The 24583-nt window shown below is 45.9% G+C and overlaps 1 protein-coding gene across 1 annotated transcript in view; it reads right to left on the reverse strand.

The window, feature by feature from the left end:
* stab1 (stabilin 1) overlaps positions 1-24583 on the reverse strand; it is a gene marked incomplete at its 5' end in the record, with an annotated part of 178735 nt that overhangs the window by 121073 nt on the left and 33079 nt on the right. Inside the window, 8 exons of the mRNA XM_038983579.1 lie at positions 7078-7189; positions 9427-9554; positions 10899-10946; positions 11202-11297; positions 12411-12506; positions 14627-14785; positions 21475-21568; positions 23865-24051. Coding sequence (XP_038839507.1) covers positions 7078-7189; positions 9427-9554; positions 10899-10946; positions 11202-11297; positions 12411-12506; positions 14627-14785; positions 21475-21568; positions 23865-24051 — 920 coding nt within the window. The remainder of the gene's footprint in view (positions 1-7077; positions 7190-9426; positions 9555-10898; positions 10947-11201; positions 11298-12410; positions 12507-14626; positions 14786-21474; positions 21569-23864; positions 24052-24583) is intronic.

A 24583-nucleotide genomic window follows, 5' to 3' on the forward strand; every position in this document is an offset into this window, starting at 1 on the left:
TATCCTAACTTCCTGAAAACATAAAGAAGAACCAGGGATGTTGGGGGTGAGGAGTGGTGTGCATTCTCTATCCTAACTTCCTGAAACACAAAGAAGAACCAGGATGTTGGGGGTGAGGATGGTTGCATTCTCTATCCTAACTTCCTGAAACACAAAGAAGAACCAGGATGTTGGGGGTGAGGATGGTTGCATTCTCTATCCTAACTTCCTGAAACACAAAGAAGAACAGGATGTTGGGGGTGAGGATGGTTGCATTCTCTATCCTAACTTCCTGAAACATCAAGAAGAACAGGGATGTTGGGGGTGAGGATGGTTGCATTCTCTATCCTAACTTCCTGAAACACAAAGAAGAACCAGGATGTTGGGGGTGAGGATGGTTGCATTCTCTATCCTAACTTCCTGAAACACAAAGAAGAACAGGATGTTGGGGGTGAGGATGGTTGCATTCTCTATCCTAACTTCCTGAAACATCAAAGAAGAACCAGGATGTTGGGGGTGAGGATGGTTGCATTCTCTATCCTAACTTCCTGAAACACAGAAGACCAGGATGTTGGGGGTGAGGATGGTTGCATTCTCTATCCTAACTTCCTGAAACATCAAAGAAGAACCATGGATGTTGGGGGTGAGGATGGTTGCATTCTCTATCCTAACTTCCTGAAACACAAAGAAGAACCAGGATGTTGGGGGTGAGGATGGTTGCATTCTCTATCCTAACTTCCTGAAACATCAAAGAAGAACAGGATGTTGGGGGTGAGGATGGTTGCATTCTCTATCCTAACTTCCTGAAACACAAAGAAGAACCTGGATGTTGGGGTGAGGATGGTTGCATTCTCTATCCTAACTTCCTGAAACATAAAGAAGAACTGGGATGTTGGGGGTGAGGATGGTTGCATTCTCTATCCTAACTTCCTGAAACATCAAGAAGAACCAGGATGTTGGGGGTGAGGATGGTTGCATTCTCTATCCTAACTTCCTGAAACATAAAGAAGAACTGGGATGTTGGGGGTGAGGATGGTTGCATTCTCTATCCTAACTTCCTGAAACATAAAGAAGAACCAGGATGTTGGGGGTGAGGATGGTTGCATTCTCTATCCTAACTTCCTGAAACATCAAGAAGAACCAGGATGTTGGGGGTGAGGATGGTTGCATTCTCTATCCTAACTTCCTGAAACATAAAGAAGAACCAGGATGTTGGGGGTGAGGATGGTTGCATTCTCTATCCTAACTTCCTGAAACATCAAAGAAGAACAGGGATGTTGGGGGTGAGGATGGTTGCATTCTCTATCCTAACTTCCTGAAACATAAAGAAGAACCAGGATGTTGGGGGTGAGGATGGTTGCATTCTCTATCCTAACTTCCTGAAACATAAAGAAGAACCTGGATGTTGGGGGTGAGGATGGTTGCATTCTCTATCCTAACTTCCTGAAACATCAAAAGAAACCAGGATGTTGGGGGTGAGGATGGTTGATTCTCTATCCTAACTTCCTGAAACACAAAGAAGAACCAGGATGTTGGGGGTGAGGATGGTTGCATTCTCTATCCTAACTTCCTGAAACACAAAGAAGAACCAGGGATGTTGGGGGTGAGGATGGTTGCATTCTCTATCCTAACTTCCTGAAACATCAAGAAGAACATGGATGTTGGGGGTGAGGATGGTTGCATTCTCTATCCTAACTTCCTGAAACACAAAGAAGAACCAGGATGTTGGGGGTGAGGATGGTTGCATCTCTATCCTAACTTCCTGAAAACACAAAGAAGAACCAGGATGTTGGGGGTGAGGATGGTTGCATTCTCTATCCTAACTTCCTGAAACATCAAGAAGAACCAGGATGTTGGGGGTGAGGATGGTTGCATTCTCTATCCTAACTTCCAGAAACACAAAGAAGAACCAGGATGTTGGGGGTGAGGGTGGTTGCATTCTCTATCCTAACTTCCTGAAACACAAAGAAGAACCAGGATGTTGGGGGTGAGGATGGTTGCATTCTCTATCCTAACTTCCTGAAACACAAAGAAGAACCAGGGATGTTGGGGGTGAGGATGGTTGCATTCTCTATCCTAACTTCCTGAAACACAAAGAAGAACTGGGATGTTGGGGGTGAGGATGGTTGCATTCTCTATCCTAACTTCCTGAAACATAAAGAAGAACTGGGATGTTGGGGGTGAGGATGGTTGTATTCTCTATCCTAACTTCCTGAAACATAAAGAAGAACTAGGGAATGTTGGGGGTGAGGATGGTTGTATTCTCTATCCTAACTTCCTGAAACACAAAGAAGAACCAGGATGTTGGGGGTGAGGATGGTTGCATTCTCTATCCTAACTTCCTGAAACACAAAGAAGAACCAGGATGTTGGGGGTGAGGATGGTTGCATTCTCTATCCTAACTTCCTGAAACACAAGAAGAACCAGGATGTTGGGGGTGAGGATGGTTGCATTCTCTATCCTAACTTCCTGAAACATCAAGAAGAACCAGGATGTTGGGGGTGAGGATGGTGCATTCTCTATCCTAACTTCCTGAAACATCAAGAAGAACTGGATGTTGGGGGTGAGGATGGTTGCATTCTCTATCCTAACTTCCTGAAACATAAAGAAGAACTGGGATGTTGGGGTGAGGATGGTTGCATTCTCTATCCTAACTTCCTGAAACACAAAGAAGAACCAGGATGTTGGGGGTGAAGGATGGTTGCATTCTCTATCCTAACTTCCTGAAACACAAAGAAGAACCAGGGATGTTGGGGGTGAGGATGGTTGCCTTCTCTATCCTAACTTCCTGAAACACAAAGAAGAACCAGGATGTTGGGGGTGAGGATGGTTGCATTCTCTATCCTAACTTCCTGAAACACAAAGAAGAACCAGGATGTTGGGGGTGAGGATGGTTGCATTCTCTATCCTAACTTCCTGAAACACAAAGAAGAACCAGGATGTTGGGGGTGAGGATGGTTGCATTCTCTATCCTAACTTCCTGAAACACAAAGAAGAACCAGGATGTTGGGGGTGAGGATGGTTGCATTCTCTATCCTAACTTCCTGAAACACAAAGAAGAACCAGGATGTTGGGGGTGAGGATGGTTGCATTCTCTATCCTAACTTCCTGAAACACAAAGAAGAACTGGGATGTTGGGGTGAGGATGGTTGCATTCTCTATCCTAACTTCCTGAAACATAAAGAAGAACCAGGATGTTGGGGGTGAGGATGGTTGCATTCTCTATCCTAACTTCCTGAAACATCAAGAAGAACCAGGATGTTGGGGGTGAGGATGGTTGCATTCTCTATCCTAACTTCCTGAAACATCAAGAAGAACTGGGATGTTGGGCGTGAGGATGGTTTGCATTCTCTATCCTAACTTCCTGAAACACAAAGAAGAACCAGGATGTTGGGAACACAAAGAAGAACTGGGATGTTGGGGGTGAGGATGGTTGCATTCTCTATCCTAACTTCCTGAAACACAAAGAAGAACCAGGATGTTGGGAACACAAAGAAGAACTGGGATGTTGGGGGTGAGGATGGTTGCATTCTCTATCCTAACTTCCTGAAACACAAAGAAGAACCGGGATGTTGGGGGTGAGGATGGTTGCATTCTCTATCCTAACTTCCTGAAACACAAAGAAGAACCAGGATGTTGGGGGTGAGGATGGTTGCATTCTCTATCCTAACTTCCTGAAACATCAAGAAGAACCAGGATGTTGGGGGTGAGGATGGTTGCATTCTCTATCCTAACTTCCTGAAACATCAAGAAGAACCAGGATGTTGGGGGTGAGGATGGTTGCATTCTCTATCCTAACTTCCTGAAACACAAAGAAGAACCAGGATGTTGGGGGTGAGGATGGTTGCATTCTCTATCCTAACTTCCTGAAACACAAAGAAGAACTGGGATGTTGGGGTGAGGATGGTTGCATTCTCTATCCTAACTTCCTGAAACATAAAGAAGAACTGGGATGTTGGGGGTGAGGATGGTTGTATTCTCTATCCTAACTTCCTGAAACACAAAGAAGAACCAGGATGTTGGGGGTGAGGATGGTTGCATTCTCTATCCTAACTTCCTGAAACACAAAGAAGAACCAGGATGTTGGGGGTGAGGATGGTTGCATTCTCTATCCTAACTTCCTGAAACATAAAGAAGAACTGGGATGTTGGGGGTGAGGATGGATGCATTCTCTATCCTAACTTCCTGAAACACAAAGAAGAACCAGGATGTTGGGGGTGAGGATGGTTGCATTCTCTATCCTAACTTCCTGAAACATAAAGAAGAACTGGGATGTTGGGGGTGAGGATGGATGCATTCTCTATCCTAACTTCCTGAAACATAAAGAAGAACTGGGATGTTGGGGGTGAGGATGGATGCATTCTCTATCCTAACTTCCTGAAACATAAAGAAGAACCGGGATGTTGGGGGTGAGGATGGTTGCATTCTCTATCCTAACTTCCTGAAACATCAAGAAGAACCAGGATGTTGGGGGTGAGGATGGTTGCATTCTCTATCCTAACTTCCTGAAACACAAAGAAGAACCAGGATGTTGGGGATGAGGATGGTTGCATTCTCTATCCTAACTTCCTGAAACACAAAGAAGAACCAGGATGTTGGGGGTGAGGATGGTTGCATTCTCTATCCTAACTTCCTGAAACATCAAGAAGAACCAGGATGTTGGGGGTGAGGATGGTTGCATTCTCTATCCTAACTTCCTGAAACATAAAGAAGAACCAGGATGTTGGGGGTGAGGATGGTTGCATTCTCTATCCTAACTTCCTGAAACACAAAGAAGAACCAGGATGTTGGCGGTGAGGATGGTTGCATTCTCTATCCTAACTTCCTGAAACACAAAGAAGAACCAGGATGTTGGGGGTGAGGATGGTTGCATTCTCTATCCTAACTTCCTGAAACATCAAGAAGAACCAGGATGTTGGCGGTGAGGATGGTTGCATTCTCTATCCTAACTTCCTGAAACACAAAGAAGAACCAGGATGTTGGCGGTGAGGATGGTTGCATTCTCTATCCTAACTTCCTGAAACACAAAGAAGAACCAGGATGTTGGGGGTGAGGATGGTTGCATTCTCTATCCTAACTTCCTGAAACATCAAGAAGAACCAGGATGTTGGGGGTGAGGATGGTTGCATTCTCTATCCTAACTTCCTGAAACACAAAGAAGAACTGGGATGTTGGGGGTGAGGATGGTTGCATTCTCTATCCTAACTTCCTGAAACATAAAGAAGAACTGGGATGTTGGGGGTGAGGATGGATGCATTCTCTATCCTAACTTCCTGAAACATCAAGAAGAACTGGGATGTTGGGGGTGAGGATGGTTGCATTCTCTATCCTAACTTCCTGAAACATAAAGAAGAACTGGGATGTTGGGGGTGAGGATGGATGCATTCTCTATCCTAACTTCCTGAAACATCAAGAAGAACCAGGATGTTGGGGGTGAGGATGGTTGCATTCTCTATCCTAACTTCCTGAAACATCAAGAAGAACCAGGATGTTGGGGGTGAGGATGGTTGCATTCTCTATCCTAACTTCCTGAAACACAAAGAAGAACCAGGATGTTGGGGGTGAGGATGGTTGCATTCTCTATCCTAACTTCCTGAAACACAAAGAAGAACCAGGATGTTGGGGGTGAGGATGGTTGCATTCTCTATCCTAACTTCCTGAAACATAAAGAAGAACTGGGATGTTGGGGGTGAGGATGGTTGCATTCTCTATCCTAACTTCCTGAAACACAAAGAAGAACCAGGATGTTGGGGGTGAGGATGGTTGCATTCTCTATCCTAACTTCCTGAAACACAAAGAAGAACCTGGATGTTGGGGGTGAGGATGGTTGCATTCTCTATCCTAACTTCCTGAAACACAAAGAAGAACCAGGATGTTGGGGGTGAGGATGGTTGCATTCTCTATCCTAACTTCCTGAAACACAAAGAAGAACCAGGATGTTGGGGGTGAGGATGGTTGCATTCTCTATCATAACTTCCTGAAACACAAAGAAGAACTGGGATGTTGGGGGTGAGGATGGTTGCATTCTCTATCCTAACTTCCTGAAACATAAAGAAGAACCAGGATGTTGGGGGTGAGGATGGTTGCATTCTCTATCCTAACTTCCTGAAACATCAAGAAGAACCAGGATGTTGGGGGTGAGGATGGTTGCATTCTCTATCCTAACTTCCTGAAACACAAAGAAGAACCAGGATGTTGGGGGTGAGGATGGTTGCATTCTCTATCCTAACTTCCTGAAACACAAAGAAGAACCAGGATGTTGGGGGTGAGGATGGTTGCATTCTCTATCCTAACTTCCTGAAACATCAAGAAGAACCAGGATGTTGGGGGTGAGGATGGTTGCATTCTCTATCCTAACTTCCTGAAACATAAAGAAGAACCGGGATGTTGGGGGTGAGGATGGTTGCATTCTCTATCCTAACTTCCTGAAACACAAAGAAGAACCAGGATGTTGGGGGTGAGGATGGTTGCATTCTCTATCCTAACTTCCTGAAACACAAAGAAGAACCAGGATGTTGGGGGTGAGGATGGTTGCATTCTCTATCCTAACTTCCTGAAACACAAAGAAGAACCAGGATGTTGGGGGTGAGGATGGTTGCATTCTCTATCCTAACTTCCTGAAACACAAAGAAGAACCGGGATGTTGGGGGTGAGGATGGTTGCATTCTCTATCCTAACTTCCTGAAACATCAAGAAGAACCAGGATGTTGGGGGTGAGGATGGTTGCATTCTCTATCCTAACTTCCTGAAACATCAAGAAGAACCAGGATGTTGGGGGTGAGGATGGTTGCATTCTCTATCCTAACTTCCTGAAACACAAAGAAGAACCAGGATGTTGGGGGTGAGGATGGTTGCATTCTCTATCCTAACTTCCTGAAACACAAAGAAGAACCAGGATGTTGGGGGTGAGGATGGTTGCATTCTCTATCCTAACTTCCTGAAACATCAAGAAGAACCAGGATGTTGGCGGTGAGGATGGTTGCATTCTCTATCCTAACTTCCTGAAACATCAAGAAGACAGTCAAAGTCAGATCCTCTTGAGACATGGCTGTAGACGCTATGGCAACAAGAGCAACGATAACAACATCTTCGACTTACCCCACCAACAGCTTTGACCTCCCATGTAGTAGGCAAGTGTAGAGTGGGTAACCTCTGGTTGACCTGCTTCTCCAGGTCCTCTATGGAGAATATCCCCCGGAGGAAGTGGGCTCTGGGGAGGAAGAGGAGTGTGTCTCAGGCTGGGATTCATTCTAATCGCGTGTTATAATCTCGTTTAACAATCGCTTGGAATTTTTTTTCTTTATTTCAACGAGACCAAATAAATGAATAAAATAGTCAATGCCGCTTTTAAAGGCAATTTGGATTGAGCCGACATATGTAGCGTTTTATGGCGAACCTGATTTACACCTATGCTGGAACGTTGCCTTTAAAAGCAGAATTGTCTACAACTCGTGATTGGATTGAATCCCGGCCATATGCTCCCGGGGTGACGTTTCCCTCGGGTACAGAGCCAGGATCATCTTCCCGTGAGCCAATCCTAACCTAAACCATAAGTGGGGAAAATGCTAATCTGATCCGAGATTGGCATGTAGGTCGAGGCAACTCCGTGTCTTAGAGCAGGGGTTTCCAAACCCCCCCCCCCCCCCCCCCCCCCCCAGGGATCGGCAGGGGGACTTGAAACTTACGCTTGAAAGTTGTAATAGTAGAATGAACAAAGTGCAATTTAGAACTTGGGTATTGCATCATCAGTTCCTCTTGTCATTACAGACCTTAGAGAGATATTTATAACTTGACATGTCAGTCATTACAGACCTTAGAGAGATATTTATAACTTGTCAGAAATGTCCAGATCAACCAGCCCGTGTCAGCTAACGTTTTTTTAGCCATTAGATTTTATAGTAATGTTCGAGTCACTCAAATATCACATTAATACACATTAGACATGGCAAAATGTAGAGAATTGCAAGAAAATGAGCTTTCAAACAGCAAAGTTCTCTGAACTCCATGACAAAATGTGTTGAATTGCAGGAAATAAGCATCACACCTGCAACATTTTCTCTCTGCCGACTAGAGGGGTGTGAACAGTTTGTGTCATGAACAATGCTTGTGCCCATAGAAATAGACTTGGGGCGCAGGATGTTCCCCAATACTGGAAGGGGGGCCTGAGAGAAAACGTTTCAATACCACTGCTTTAGAAGGTAAGCTATGGTATGGTACGGTAAGGTATGGTATGGTATGGAGGTATGGTATGGTATGGTATGGTATGGTATGGTATGGTATGGTATGGTACGGTAAGGTATGGTACGGTAAGGTATGGTACGGTAAGGTATGGTAAGGTATGGTATGGTATGGTACGGTAAGGTATGGTACGGTAAGGTATGGTAAGGTATGGTATGGTATGGTACGGTAAGGTATGGTACGGTAAGGTATGGTAAGGTACGGTATGGTATGGTATGGTACGGTAAGTTATGGTACGGTATGGTACGGTAAGGTATGGTACGGTATGGTATGGTATGGTACGGTAAGTTATGGTACGGTATGGTACGGTAAGGTATGGTACGGTAAGGTATGGTAAGGTATGGTATGGTATGGTACGGTAAGTTATGGTACGGTATGGTACGGTAAGGTATGGTACGGTATGGTATGGTATGGTACGGTAAGTTATGGTACGGTATGGTACGGTAAGGTATGGTACGTTATGGTACGGTATGGTACGGTAAGGTATGGTAAGGTAAAGTATGGTATGGTAAGGTATGGTACGGTAAGGTACGGTATGGTACGGTATGGTACGGTAAGGTATGGTAAGGTAAAGTATGGTATGGTAAGGTATGGTACGGTAAGGTACGGTATGGTACGGTAAGGTATGGTACGGTATGGTACGGTAAGGTATGGTAAGGTAAAGTATGGTATGGTAAGGTATGGTACGGTAAGGTACGGTATGGTACGGTATGGTATGGTACGGTAAGTTATGGTACGGTATGGTACGGTAAGGTATGGTACGTTATGGTACGGTATGGTACGGTAAGGTATGGTAAGGTAAAGTATGGTATGGTAAGGTATGGTACGGTAAGGTACGGTATGGTACGGTAAGGTATGGTACGGTAAGGTACGGTATGGTAAGGTATGGCATGGTATGGTACGGTATGGCATGGTAAGGTAAGGCATGGCATGGTAAGCTACGGTATGGTATGGTATGGCATGGTTAGTTAAGGTATGGTATGGTATGGTAAGGCATGGTATGGTAAGTTAAGGTATGTTAAGGTATGGTAAGGCATGGTTAGTTAAGGCATGGCATGGTAAGGTAAATTACTTTAGAAGGTACGGGAGCCTGTAGCGGCTAAACCAGAAGTCTTGCTCAGAGGTGGTTAGATTGGCATGGTAAGGTATGGTAAGGTATGGTATGGTAAGGCATGGTAAGGCATGGTAAGGCATGGTAAGGTAAATTACTTTAGAAGGTACGGGAGCCTGTAGCGGCTAAACCAGAAGTCCTGCTCAGAGCTGGTTAGATTGCGGATAACGTCCCTGGAAGGCACCAGAGCCGTTATATTCCCACTCAGGTCAAACTCTGACGACCTCTAAGAGAGGGGACAGAAAGGATCAATCCCGGACATTTATAAAGTGCCTTCGGAATGTATTCACACCCCATGACTTTTCCACATTTTGTTATGTTACAGCCTGAATTTAAAATGGATTAAATTGAGATTTTATGTCACTGGCCTACACACAATATCCCATAATGTCAAAGTGTAATTATGTTTTTAGAAATGTGTACAAATTAATAAAAAAAATGAAAAGCTGAAATGTTTTGAGTGAATAAGTATTCAACCACTTTGTTATGTCCAAATAAGTTCAGGAGTAGAAATGTGCTGAACAAATCACATTCTGTGTGCAATAATAGTGTTTAACATGATTTTTAAATGACTACCTCATCTCTGTACCCCGCACATGCAAATTACCTGTTAGGTCCCTCAGTCGAGCAGTGAATTTCAAACACAGATTCAACCACAAAGACCAGAGAGGTTTTCCCAATCGTTTTCCACCATTCATTTTTTTCCCATATGTGATTTTACAAACACTTAAAATAAGGGCTGTGTTTCGTGTAGGCTTACACTGGTGGCACATTTTGATAACTGTGTAAATCTCTCTAAAACAAGGTGACTTTTAGCATGGTGGGGGCTGCATCATGTTATGGGTATGCTTGTCATTAGCAAGGACTTGGGAGTTTTTTTAGGATTAAAAATAAATGGAATAGCGCTAAGGACAGGCAAAATCCTAGAGGAAAACCTGGTTCAGTCGGCTTCCCTACAGACGCTGGGAGATAAGTTCTCCTTTCAGCAGGACAAATACATACTTGAGTCGCTTGCGACACTGAATGTTCCTGAGTGGCCTAGTTACAGTTCTGACTTAAATGGGTTGAAAATCTATGGCAAACCTTGACAATGGCTGTCTAGCAATGATCACCAACCAACTTGACAGAGCTTGAATAATACATAAATAAAAAAAATTGAAAATATTGCACAATCCAGGTGTGTAAAGCTCTTAAGAGACTTACCCAGAAAGACTCACAGCTGTAATCACTGCCAAAGGTGCTTCTACAAAGTATTGACTCAGGGGTGTGAATACTTATGTAAATTAGATTTCTGTATTTAATTTTCTATAGATATGCTAAAATGTCTAAAAGCATGTTTTAACTTTGTCATTATGGTGTATTGTGTGTAGACGGGTGAGAAACATTATCCATTTAATCCATTTTGAATTCAGGCTGTAACAACAAAATGTGGAATAAATCGAGGGGTGTGAATACTTTCTGAAGACACTGTATCTACAGGAATATGATGTGTAGAAATACAAATACATCTTAAATTATATGGAGAGAGTTAGAGCCAAAAGGAAAGTACAAAAAATAGACCGCTACAGACCTGTATCAGGCGGTGAAAACCGTACAGATTGATATTCATGTCCAGTTCCTAACAAACAAAACAAGTCAATAACAGTCAGTGAAGCAGTACCAACCACCTTGTACTGTCTACGTAAGGCATGGGGTGTATTTACTAGTAACCAACTGGAAGCACACAGAAGGAAACACTACCTGCATTTCTCCAATGGAAACGCTTGTTTTTTTTGGTTTCCGTTGCAATTGTACTCGCTACGGTGCAAAACGTTTTGCAACAGTGTCAGACTAATGAATACAACCCAGGTGCCACAGGTACAGTATAGCCTACCTCTAGCATCGTCCCGTAGCACGTGACTCCGTCTCCAACGTACCCTTCTGGACAGACACAGATGATGTTTTCTCCATCCACTGACTCACACTTAGCCTGAGGACGCCAAACCACAACAACACTACGCATAAAGGACTCTGGGAAACCTGGCCCTTTGGTGGGCTGAAAAACACAGCCTCATATACAATATCCTTATATGGCTGGTTAGAATTAAGCTACACGGATCATGATAAAGAGCGGCTAATATCTGAGAGGAGACGGAGGTTTAAAACAGACAATCTGAGAGGAGATGGAGGTTTAAAACAGACAATCTGAGAGGAGATGGAGGTTTAAAACAGACAATCTGAGAGGAGACGGAGGTTTAAAACAGACAATCTGAGAGGAGACGGAGGTTTAAAACAGACAATCTGAGAGGAGACGGAGGTTTAAAACAGACAATCTGAGAGGAGACGGAGGTTTAAAACAGACAATCTGAGAGGAGATGGAGGTTTAAAACAGACAATCTGAGAGGAGATGGAGGTTTAAAACAGACAATCTGAGAGGAGACGGAGGTTTAAAACAGACAATCTGAGAGGAGATGGAGGTTTAAAACAGACAATCTGAGAGGAGACGGAGGTTTAAAACAGACAATCTGAGAGGAGACGGAGGTTTAAAACAGACAATCTGAGAGGAGACGGAGGTTTAAAACAGACAATCTGAGAGGAGACGGAGGTTTAAAACAGACAATCTGAGAGGAGACGGAGGTTTAAAACAGACAATCTGAGAGGAGATGGAGGTTTAAAACAGACAATCTGAGAGGAGACGGAGGTTTAAAACAGACAATCTGAGAGGAGATGGAGGTTTAAAACAGACAATCTGAGAGGAGATGGAGGTTTAAAACAGACAATCTGAGAGGAGATGGAGGTTTAAAACAGACAATCTGAAAGGAGATGGAGGTTTAAAACAGACACAATCTATTTTAGAAGAGATAAGAGGTTTAAAAGATATAGATTTAAAACAGACACAACAGCTTATGCCAAACGGCATTCCAGTCTATTGCATAAACACTATAAGGGTCTGTCCGAAGTGGCACCCTATTACCACAGGGCTGTGGTCTAAAGTAGTGTTCTATGTAGGGAATAGGTTGCCATTTGGGATGCATTCACAAATACAATAAATTACTTTGTGTGGGGATAAAAGGTGACAGGTAAATGAAAGACATGTACGAACCAGAGAATGGCATCCTCCGTTGTTTTTCTGACAAGGGTTGATGAGATCACAGACTGTCCCATCCCCCATGTAACCCCTCAAACAGGTACACTCACTCTGAGAACACAAGAGACAGGTAAGGGCAAGGGGTTACATGTCCATCTGTCTGTCTAACCCCTCTTACAGGTACCCTCACTCTGAGAACACAAGAGACAGGTAAGGGCAAGGGGTTACATGTCCATCTGTCTGTCTAACCCCTCTTACAGGTACCCTCACTCTGAGAACACAAGAGACAGTCTTTGAGGTACTAGTAGTAGTTGAAGTATAAAACCTTATTATCCGTCAAAGGGATAGAAAACATTAGGAACACCTTAATATTGAGTTACTTCAGTGCCTTGTTGCAAACAGGATGCATGTTTTGGAATACTTTTATTCTGTACAGGCTTCCATCTTTTCACTCTGTCATTTAGGTTAGCATTGTGGAGTAACTACCATGTTGTTGATCCTACCTCAGTTTTCTCCTATCACAGCCATTAAACTCTGTGCCTGTTTTAAAGTCACCATTGGCTCTCAGTTTTTCACAATTCCTGACATTTAATCCTAGTAAAAATTCCCTGTTTAAGGTCAGTTAGGATCACCACTTTTTTTTAAGAATATGAAATGTCAGAATAATAGTAGAGAGAATTATTTATTTCAGCTTTTATTTCTTTCATCACATTCCCAGTGGGTCAGAAGTTTACATACACTCAATTAGTATTTGGTAGCATTGGCTTTAATTTTTTAAAACGTGGGTCAAACGTTTCGGGTAGCCTTCCACAAGCTTCCCATAATAAGTTGGGTGAATTTTGGCCCATTCCTCCTGACAGAGCTGGTGTAACTGAGTCAGGTTTGTAGGCCTCCTTGCTCGCACACACTTTTTCATTTCTGCCCACAAATTTTCTATAGGATTGAGGTCAGGGCTTTGTGATGGCCACTCCAATACCTTGACTTTGTTGTCCTTCAGCCATTTTGCCATAACTTTGAAAGTATGCTTGGAGTCATTGTCCATTTGGAAGACCCATTTGCGACCAAGCTTTAACTTCCTGACTGATATCTGAGATGTTGCTTCAATATATTCACATAATTGTCCACCTCATGATGCCATCTATTTTGTGAAGTGCACCAGTCCCTCCTGCAGCAAAGCACGCCCACAACATGATGCTGCCTTCCCCGTGCTTCACGGTTGGGATGATGTTCTTTGGCTTGCAAGCCTCCCCCTTTTTCCTCCAAACATAACGATGGTCATTATGGCCAAACAGTTCTATTTTTGTTTCATCAGACCAGAGGAAATTTCTCCAAAAAGTACCATCTTTGTCCCCAATTGCAGTTGCAAACCGTAGTCTGGCTTTTTTAAGGAGGTTTTGGAGCAGTGGCTTCTTCCTTGCTGAGCGGCCTTTCAGGATATGTCGGTATAGGACTTGTTTTACTGTGGATATAGATACTTTTGTACCTGTTTCCTCCAGCATCTTCACAAGGTCCTTTGCTGTTGTTCTGGGATTGATTTGCACTTTTCGCACCAAAGTATGTTCATCTCTAGGAGACAGAACGCGTCTCCTTCCTGAGCGGTATGACAGCTGCGTGGTCCCATGGTGTTTATACTTGCATACTATTGTTTGTACAGATGAATGTGGTTCCTTCGGCATTTGGGAATTCCTCCCAAGGATGAACCAGACTTGTGGAGGTCTACAATTATTTTTCTGATGTCTTGGCTGATTTCTTTTGATTTTCCCATGATGTCAAGCAAAGAGGCACTGAGTTTGAAGGTGGGCCTTGAAATACATTCACAGGTACACCTCCAATTGACTCAAATGAATGTCAATTAGCCTATCAGAAGCTTCTAAAGCCATGACATCATTTTCTGTAATTTTCCAAGCTGTTTAAAGGCACAGTCAACTTAGTGTATGTAAACTTCTGACCCACTGGAATTGTGATACAGTGACATAATCTGTCTGTAAACAATTGTTGTAAATATTACTTGTGTCATGCACAAACTACATGTCCTAACCGACTTGCTAAAACTATAGTTTGTTGACAAGCAATTTGTGGAGTGGTTGAAAAATGAGTTTTAATGACTCCAACCTAAGTGTATGTTAACTTCCCACTTCAACTGTATGTGTTGCTGGCAATGGTATTACCCGTTAGACCAGCCTCAGGCACTAGCAGCAATCTGTTTAGCAGCAGAACCATACATAACATACCTGTCCTGGGCCTAGAGACCTGCAGTCTGCATCCTTATGGCAGCCACCTCTGGTCTCCAGGAGACAGTTGTCCACCTCAGTACAGACCAGGCCGTCTCCTGTCCAGCCCTCGTTACAAACACACGACACGTTAGCTGGCCCTGAGGACTCACACTGGGCCTGAGGAGAGAGATGGACATACGACACACTACACGTTAGCTGGCCCTGAGTACACACACTGGACCTCAGAGGAGAAGGGTATGGTAACACACTGGACCTCAGAGGATATGGTAACACACTGGACCTCAGAGGAGAGGATATGATAACACACTGGACCTCAGAGGATATGGTAACACACTGGACCTCAGAGGAGAGGATATGGTAACACACTGGACCTCAGAGGATATGGTAACACACTGGACCTCAGAGGAGAGGATATGGTAACACACTGGACCTCAGAGGATATGGTAACACACTGGACCTCAGAGGAGAGGGGTATGGTAACACACTGGACCTCAGAGGATATGGTAACACACTGGACCTCAGAGGATATGGTAACACACTGGACCTCAGAGGAGAGGATATGGTAACACACTGGACCTCAGAGCAGAGGGTTATGGTAACACACTGGACCTCAGAGGATATGGTAACACACTGGACCTCAGAGGATATGGTAACACACTGGACCTCATAGCAGAGGGTAATGGTAACACACTGGACCTCAGAGGATATGGTAACACACTGGACCTCAGAGGAGAGGATATGGTAACACACTGGACCTCAGAGCAGAGGGTTATGGTAACACACTGGACCTCAGAGGATATGGTAACACACTGGACCTCAGAGGATATGGTAACACACTAGACCTCATAGCAGAGGGTTATGGTAACACACTGGACCTCAGAGGATATGGTAACACACTGGACCTCAGAGCAGAGGGTTATGGTAACACACTGGACCTCAGAGGATATGGTAACACACTGGACCTCAGAGCAGAGGGTTATGGTAACACACTGGACCTCAGAGGAGTGGATATGGTAACACACTGGAACTCAGAGGAGAGGATATGGTAACACACTGGACCTCAGAGGATATGATAACACACTGGACCTCAGAGGATATGGTAACACACTGGACCTCAGAGGAGAGGATATGGTAACACACTGGACCTCAGAGGAGTGGATATGGTAACACACTGGAACTCAGAGGAGAGGATATGGTAACACACTGGACCTCAGAGGATATGATAACACACTGGACCTCAGAGGATATGGTAACACACTGGACCTCAGAGGAGAGGATATGGTAACACACTGGACCTCAGAGGATATGGTAACACACTGGACCTCAGAGGATATGGTAACACACTGGACCTCAGAGCAGAGGGTTATGGTAACACACTGGACCTCAGAGGATATGGTAACACACTGGACCTCAGAGGAGAGGATATGGTAACACACTGGACATCAGAGGAGAGGGTATGATAACACACTGTACCTCAGAAGAGAGGATATGGTAACACACTGGACCTCAGAGGAGAGGATATGGTAACACACTGGACCTCAGAGCAGAGGGTTATGGTAACACATTGGACCTCAGAGGAGAGGATATGGTAACACACTGGACCTCGGAGGAGAGGATATGGTAACACACTGGACCTCATAGCAGAGGGTTATGGTAACACACTGGACCTCAGAGGATATGGTAACACACTGGACCTCAGAGGATATGGTAACACACTGGACCTCAGAGGAGAGGATATGGTAACACACTGGACCTCAGAGCAGAGGGTTATGGTAACACACTGGACCTCAGAGGATATGGTAACACACTGGACCTCAGAGGAGAGGATATGGTAACACACTGGACCTCAGAGGAGAGGATATGGTCGCATTCCGCTTCGCTCCACAGGTAGTATCACATTTCATTTCATTACAGTACAACGGTTTGATTTGTTTGATCTTAGCTAGCTACATAGCCGTCTTTGTATCAAAGATAATTTGTGTAGTTTAGAGTAAGTATCTAGGTTAGCTAGCCAGCTATTTTCGTTCTTTTAACGTAACGTAACGTAGTCAACACTGCTAGCTAGCCACCGAATAGCAGCACTGTAGAAACTATTACATTCAACGGAACAACGGAACGACTTGATTAGTGTAGTGTTAGCTAGCTACATAGTTGTCTTTGCTGTCTTTGTATCTAAGATAATTGTGTAGTTTAGACTAATTATCGGTTAGCTAGCCAGCTATTTTCGTCCTTTTAACGTAACGTAACGTAGTCAACACTGCTAGCTAGCCAGCTAGCCACCGAATAGCAACACTGTAGAAACTATTACATTCAACGGAACAACGGAACGACTTGATTAGTGTAGTGTTAGCTAGCTACATAGTTGTCTTTGCTGTCTTTGTATCTAAGATAATTGTGTAGTCTAGAGTAATTATAGTCTAGAGTAATTATCGGTTAGCTAGCCAGCTATTTTCGTCCGCCGCGCTGCCGTTCTCCTACCTAGTCAACACTGCTAGCTAGCCAACTTCTACCGAATAGCAGCACTGTAGAAACTATTACATTACAACGGAACGATTTGATTAGTGTAGTGTTAGCTAGCTACATAGTTGTCTTTGCTGTCCTTGTATCTAAGACAATTGTGTAGTTTAGACTAATTATCTAGCCAGTTACCGAGGTTACCTAGCTAGCTATCGAGGTTACCTAGCCAGCTACACTTTCAAACAAAGTCAACAACGCAGCCACTGCTAGCTAGCCTACTTCAGCAGTACTGTATCTTTTTAATCATTTTGGTCAATAAGATTTCTGCAACGTAAGCTTAACTTTCTGAACATTCGAGACGTGTAGTCCACTTGTCATTCCAATCTCCTTTGCATTAGCGTAGCCTCTTCTGTAGCCTGTCAACTATGTGTCTGTCTATCCCTGTTCTCTCCTCTCTGCACAGACCATACAAACGCTTCACACCGCGTGGCCGCGGCCACCCCAACCTGGTGGTCCCAGCGCGCACGACCCACGTGGAGTTCCAGGTCTCCGGCAGCCTCTGGAACTGCCGATCTGCGGCCAACAAGGCAGAGTTCATCTCAGCCTATGCTTCCCTCCAGTCCCTCGACTTCTTGGCACTGACGGAAACATGGATCACCACAGATAACACTGCTACTCCTACTGCTCTCTCCTCGTCTGCCCACGTGTTCTCGCACACCCCGAGAGCTTCTGGTCAGCGGGGTGGTGGCACCGGGATCCTCATCTCTCCCAAGTGGTCATTCTCCCTTTCTCCCCTTACCCATCTGTCTATCGCCTCCTTTGAATTCCATACTGTCACAGTTACCAGCCCTTTCAAGCTTAACATCCTTATCATTTATCGCCCTCCAGGTTCCCTCGGAGAGTTCATCAATGAGCTTGATGCATTGATAAGCTCCTTTCCTGAGGACGGCTCACCTCTCACAGTTCTGGGTGACTTTAACCTCCCCACGTCTACCTTTGACTCATTCCTCTCTGCCTCCTTCTTTCCACTCCTCTCCTCTTTTGACCTCACCCTCTCACCTTCCCCCCCTACTCACAAGGCAGGCAATACGCTTGACCTCATCTTTACTAGATGCTGTTCTTCCACTAACCTCATTGCAACTCCCCTCCAAGTCTCCGACCACTACCTTGTATCCTTTTCCCTCTCGCTCTCATCCAACACTTCCCACACTGCCCCTACTCGGATGGTATCGCGCCGTCCCAACCTTCGCTCTCTCTCCCCCGCTACTCTCTCCTCTTCCATCCTATCATCTCTTCCCTCTGCTCAAACCTTCTCCAACCTATCTCCTGATTCTGCCTCCTCAACCCTCCTCTCCTCCCTTTCTGCATCCTTTGACTCTCTATGTCCCCTATCCTCCAGGCCGGCTCGGTCCTCCCCTCCTGCTTCGTGGCTCGACGACTCATTGCGAGCTCACAGAACAGGGCTCCGGGCAGCCGAGCGGAAATGGAGGAAAACTCGCCTCCCTGCGGACCTGGCATCCTTTCACTCCCTCCTCTCTACATTTTCCTCTTCTGTCTCTGCTGCTAAAGCCACTTTCTACCACTCTAAATTCCAAGCATCTGCCTCTAACCCTAGGAAGCTCTTTGCCACCTTCTCCTCCCTCCTGAATCCTCCTCCCCCTCCCCCCCCTCCCCCCCCCCTCCTCCCTCTCTGCAGATGACTTCGTCAACCATTTTGAAAAGAAGGTCGACGACATCCGATCCTCGTTTGCTAAGTCAAACGACACCGCTGGTTCTGCTCACACTGCCCTACCCTGTGCTCTGACCTCTTTCTCCCCTCTCTCTCCAGATGAAATCTCGCGTCTTGTGACGGCCGGCCGCCCAACAACCTGCCCGCTTGACCCTATCCCCTCCTCTCTTCTCTAGACCATTTCCGGAGACCTTCTCCCTTACCTCACCTCGCTCATCAACTCATCCTTGACCGCTGGCTACGTCCCTTCCGTCTTCAAGAGAGCGAGAGTTGCACCCCTTCTGAAAAAACCTACACTCGATCCCTCCGATGTCAACAACTACAGACCAGTATCCCTTCTTTCTTTTCTCTCCAAAACTCTCGAACATGCCGTCCTTGGCCAGCTCTCCTGCTATCTCTCTCAGAATGACCTTCTTGATCCAAATCAGTCAGGTTTCAAGACTAGTCATTCAACTGAGACTGCTCTTCTCTGTATCACGGAGGCGCTCCGCACTGCTAAAGCTAACTCTCTCTCCTCTGCTCTCATCCTCCTAGACCTATCGGCTGCCTTCGATACTGTGAACCATCAGATCCTCCTCTCCACCCTCTCCGAGTTGGGCATCTCCGGCGCGGCCCACGCTTGGATTGCGTCCTACCTGACAGGTCGCTCCTACCAGGTGGCGTGGCGAGAATCTGTCTCCTCACCACGTGCTCTCACCACTGGTGTCCCCCAGGGCTCTGTTCTAGGCCCTCTCCTATTCTCGCTATACACCAAGTCACTTGGCTCTGTCATAACCTCACATGGTCTCTCCTATCATTGCTATGCAGACGACACACAATTAATCTTCTCCTTTCCCCCTTCTGATGACCAGGTGGCGAATCGCATCTCTGCATGTCTGGCAGACATATCAGTGTGGATGACGGATCACCACCTCAAGCTGAACCTCGGCAAGACGGAGCTGCTCTTCCTCCCGGGGAAGGACTGCCCGTTCCATGATCTCGCCATCACGGTTGACAACTCCATTGTGTCCTCCTCCCAGAGCGCGAAGAACCTTGGCGTGATCCTGGACAACACCCTGTCGTTCTCAACTAACATCAAGGCGGTGGCCCGTTCCTGTAGGTTCATGCTCTACAACATCCGCAGAGTACGACCCTGCCTCACACAGGAAGCGGCGCAGGTCCTAATCCAGGCACTTGTCATCTCCCGTCTGGATTACTGCAACTCGCTGTTGGCTGGGCTCCCTGCCTGTGCCATTAAACCCCTACAACTCATCCAGAACGCCGCAGCCCGTCTGGTGTTCAACCTTCCCAAGTTCTCTCACGTCACCCCGCTCCTCCGCTCTCTCCACTGGCTTCCAGTTGAAGCTCGCATCCGCTACAAGACCATGGTGCTTGCCTACGGAGCTGTGAGGGGAACGGCACCTCAGTACCTTCAGGCTCTGATCAGGCCCTACACCCAAACAAGGGCACTGCGTTCATCCACCTCTGGCCTGCTCGCCTCCCTACCACTGAGGAAGTACAGTTCCCGCTCAGCCCAGTCAAAACTGTTCGCTGCTCTGGCACCCCAATGGTGGAACAAACTCCCTCACGACGCCAGGACAGCGGAGTCAATCACCACCTTCCGGAGACACCTGAAACCCCACCTCTTTAAGGAATACCTAGGATAGGATAAAGTTATCCTTCTGACCCCCCCCCCCCCCCCCCCCCCCCTTAAAAGATCTAGATGCACTATTGTAAAGTGGCTGTTCCACTGGATGTCATAAGGTGAATGCACCAATTTGTAAGTCGCTCTGGATAAGAGCGTCTGCTAAATGACTTAAATGTAAATGTAAATGTAAATATGGTAACACACTGGACCTCAGAGGAGAGGATATGGTAACACACTGGACCTCAGAGCAGAGGGTTATGGTAACACACTGGACCTCAGAGGAGAGGATATGGTAACACACTGGACCTCAGAGGATATGGTAACACACTGGACCTCAGAGGAGAGGATATGGTAACACACTGTACCTCAGAGGAGAGGATATGATAACACACTGTACCTCAGTAGGGTTATGGTAACACACTGGACCTCAGAGGATATGGTAACACACTGTACCTCAGAGGAGAGGATATGATAACACACTGGACCTCAGAGGAGAGGATATGGTAACACACTGGACCTCAGAGGGTTATGATAACATACTGTACCTCAGAGGAGAGGATATGGTAACACACTGGACCTCAGAGGGTTATGATAACATACTGTACCTCAGTAGGGTTATGGTAACACACTGGACCTCAGAGGATATGGTAACACACTGGACCTCAGAGGAGAGGATATGATAACACACTGGACCTCAGAGCAGAGGGTTATTATAACACACTGGACCTCAGAGGATATGGTAACACACTGGACCTCAGAGGAGAGGATATGATAACACACTGTACCTCAGAGCAGAGGGTTATTATAACACACTGGACCTCAGAGGATAGGATATGATAACACACTGTACCTCAGAGCAGAGGGTTATTATAATACACCAATACGATTAACGTCCGTTAACTATTCCCAACACCCGATTGAGAGATTCCTGTAATCAGGAAGGACTAAACAGGACATCCATATGGGCCTTGTTAAAAACGTGTGCACTAAATAGGGAACAGGGTGCCATTTTGGCGGGGTCCAGAGTCTTACGTTAACGTCACAGCCTCCTCTGTCAGCCTTCAGGCAGGGGTTGACCAGGATGCAAGAGTGTCCATCTCCTTCATACCCCGACATACACTCACACCTGTCACACACAGGGACACACACGTTAACAATGTAGATATAGATAATAATAGCATAGACAATAGTATAGATTATAATATAGATAATAATATAGATGATGATATAGATAATAATACTATAGATAATAATATACATTATAATATATATTATAATATAGATAATACTACTATAGATAATAATATATATTATAATATAGATAATATAGATAATATAGATAATAATACTATAGCTAATAATATATATTATAATATAGATAATATAGATAATATAGATAATAATACTATAGCTAATAATATAGCTAATAATATATATTATAATATAGATTATAATATATATTATAATATAGATAATACTAATAAAGACAATAGTATAGATATTATAATATAGATAATACTAATATAGACAATATGATAGATTATAATATATATTATATAGATAATAACAATATAGACAATAGGATAGATTATAATGTATATTATATAGATAATAATATAGATTATAATATAGATTAAATAAATCATAATAATAATAATTAAACATTTAATTAAAAAACACAAGAAGTAGATATAAGTTGAAGAAAAACACACACACACACACATCTGTTACACAAAGGGACACACACATCTGTTACACACAGGGACACACATCTGTTACACACAGGGACACACACACATCTGTTACACACAGGGACACACACACATCTGTTACACACAGGGACACACACACACACATCTGTTACACACAGGGACACACACATCTGTTACACACAGGGACACACACATCTGTTACACACAGGGACACACACACATCTGTTACACACAGGGACACACACACATCTGTTACACACAGGGACACACACATCTGTTACACACAGGGACACACACACATCTGTTACACACAGGGACACACACACATCTGTTACACACAGGGACACACACACATCTGTTACACACAGGGACACACTCATCTGTTACACACAGGGACACACACATCTGTTACACACAGGGACACACTCATCTGTTACACACAGGGACACACACTCATCTGTTAGACACAGGGACACACACACATCTGTTACACACAGGGACACACACACAACTATTACACACAGGGACACACACACACATCTGTTACACACAGGGACACACACACTAGTAATGGGGGAAAGCATCTATAAAGTTACATTACTGACTGAGTCTCCTTGGAGCACTGACTGAGACCCTTGGAGCGCTGACTGAGACCCTTGGAGCACTGACTGAGACCCTTTAGAGCACTGACTGAGACCCTTTAGAGCACTGACTGAGGGCCTTTAGAGCACTGACTGAGGCCCTTTAGAGCACTGACTGAGGCCCCTTGGAGCACTGACTCAGGCCCCTTGGAGCACTGACTGAGGCCCCTTGGAGCGCTGACTGAGGCCCCTTGGAGCGCTGACTGAGGGCCTTTAGAGCACTGACTGAGACCACTTAGAGCACTGACTGAGGCACTTTAGAGCACTGACTGAGGCCCTTTAGAGCGCTGACTGAGGCCCCTTGGAGCACTGACTGAGGCCCCTTGGAGCACTGACTGCGGCCCCTTGGAGCACTGACTGAGGCCCCTTGGAGCGCTGACTGAGGCCCCTTGGAGCACTGACTGAGGCCCCTTAGAGCACTGACTGAGGCCCCTTGGAGCACTGACTGAGGCCCCTTAGAGCACTGACTGAGGCCCCTTGGAGCACTGACTGAGGCCCCTTGGAGCACTGACTGAGGCCCCTTGGAGCACTGACTGAGGCCCCTTGGAGCACTGACTGAGGCCCCTTGGAGCACTGACTGAGGCCCCTTGGAGCACTGACTCAGGCCCCTTAGAGCACTGACTGAGGCCCCTTGGAGCACTGACTGAGGCCCCTTAGAGCACTGACTGAGACCCCTTAGAGCACTGACTGAGGCCCTTTAGAGCACTGACTGAGGCCCCTTGGAGCACTGACTGAGACCCCTTGGAGCACTGACTCAGGCCCCTTGGAGCACTGACTCAGGCCCCTTGGAGCACTGACTCAGGCCCCTTGGAGCACTAACTCAGGCCCCTTGGAGCACTAACTCAGGCCCCTTAGAGCGCTGACTGAGGCCCCTTGGAGCACTGACTGAGGCCCCTTGGAGCACTGACTGAGGCCCCTTGGAGCACTGACTGAGGCCCCTTGGAGCACTGACTGAGACCCCTTGGAGCACTGACTGAGGCCCCTTAGAGCACTGACTGAGACCCCTTGGAGCGCTAACTGAGGCCCTTTGCTCCACTAGCAATAAGTAAGCTAAGTAAGTAATACTGACGTGGTGTGGCTGCCGACGAAGCTGCAGAAGGCGTGGACATGGCAGTGTTCAGATAGACCATCAGAGTTACAGGCCTTAGCCTCCTTATCACAGTAGTTTCCAGAGTAACCCTCCAGGCAGGAGCCCCCTCTACATGCACCCTTACTGCCTGGGCGGTTATCACACACACCATGGAGACAGCGGCAGTCTGGAGACGACGAGGTGGGGGGGGGGGAGAGGAAAGAGGGGGGGACAAAGAGAGGAAAGAGGGGAGACAGAGAGAGGGGGAGGGGGGACAAAGAGAGGAAAGAGGGGAGACAGAGAGAGGGGGGAGGGGGGAGAAAGAGGAGAGAGGGAGGGACAAAGAGAGGAAAGAGGGGAGACAGAGAGAGGGGGAGGGGGGACAAAGAGAGGAAAGAGGGGAAAGAGGGGAGACAGAGAGAGGGGGGAGGGGGGAGAAAGAGGAGAGAGGGAGGGACAAAGAGAGGAAAGAGGGGAGACAGAGAGAGGGGGAGGGGGGACAAAGAGAGGAAAGAGGGGAGACAGAGAGAGGGGGGAGAAAGAGGAGAGAGGGAGGGACAAAGAGAGGAAAGAGGGGAGACAGAGAGAGGGGGAGGGGGGACAAAGAGAGGAAAGAGGGGAGACAGAGAGAGGGGGGAGAAAGAGGAGAGAGGGAGGGACAAAGAAAGGAAAGAGGGGAGACGGATAGAGGGGGGAGGGGGGAGAAAGAGGAGAGAGGG

Source organism: Salvelinus namaycush, unplaced genomic scaffold, assembly GCF_016432855.1.
Source record: "Salvelinus namaycush isolate Seneca unplaced genomic scaffold, SaNama_1.0 Scaffold176, whole genome shotgun sequence".
Lineage (NCBI taxonomy): Eukaryota > Metazoa > Chordata > Actinopteri > Salmoniformes > Salmonidae > Salvelinus > Salvelinus namaycush.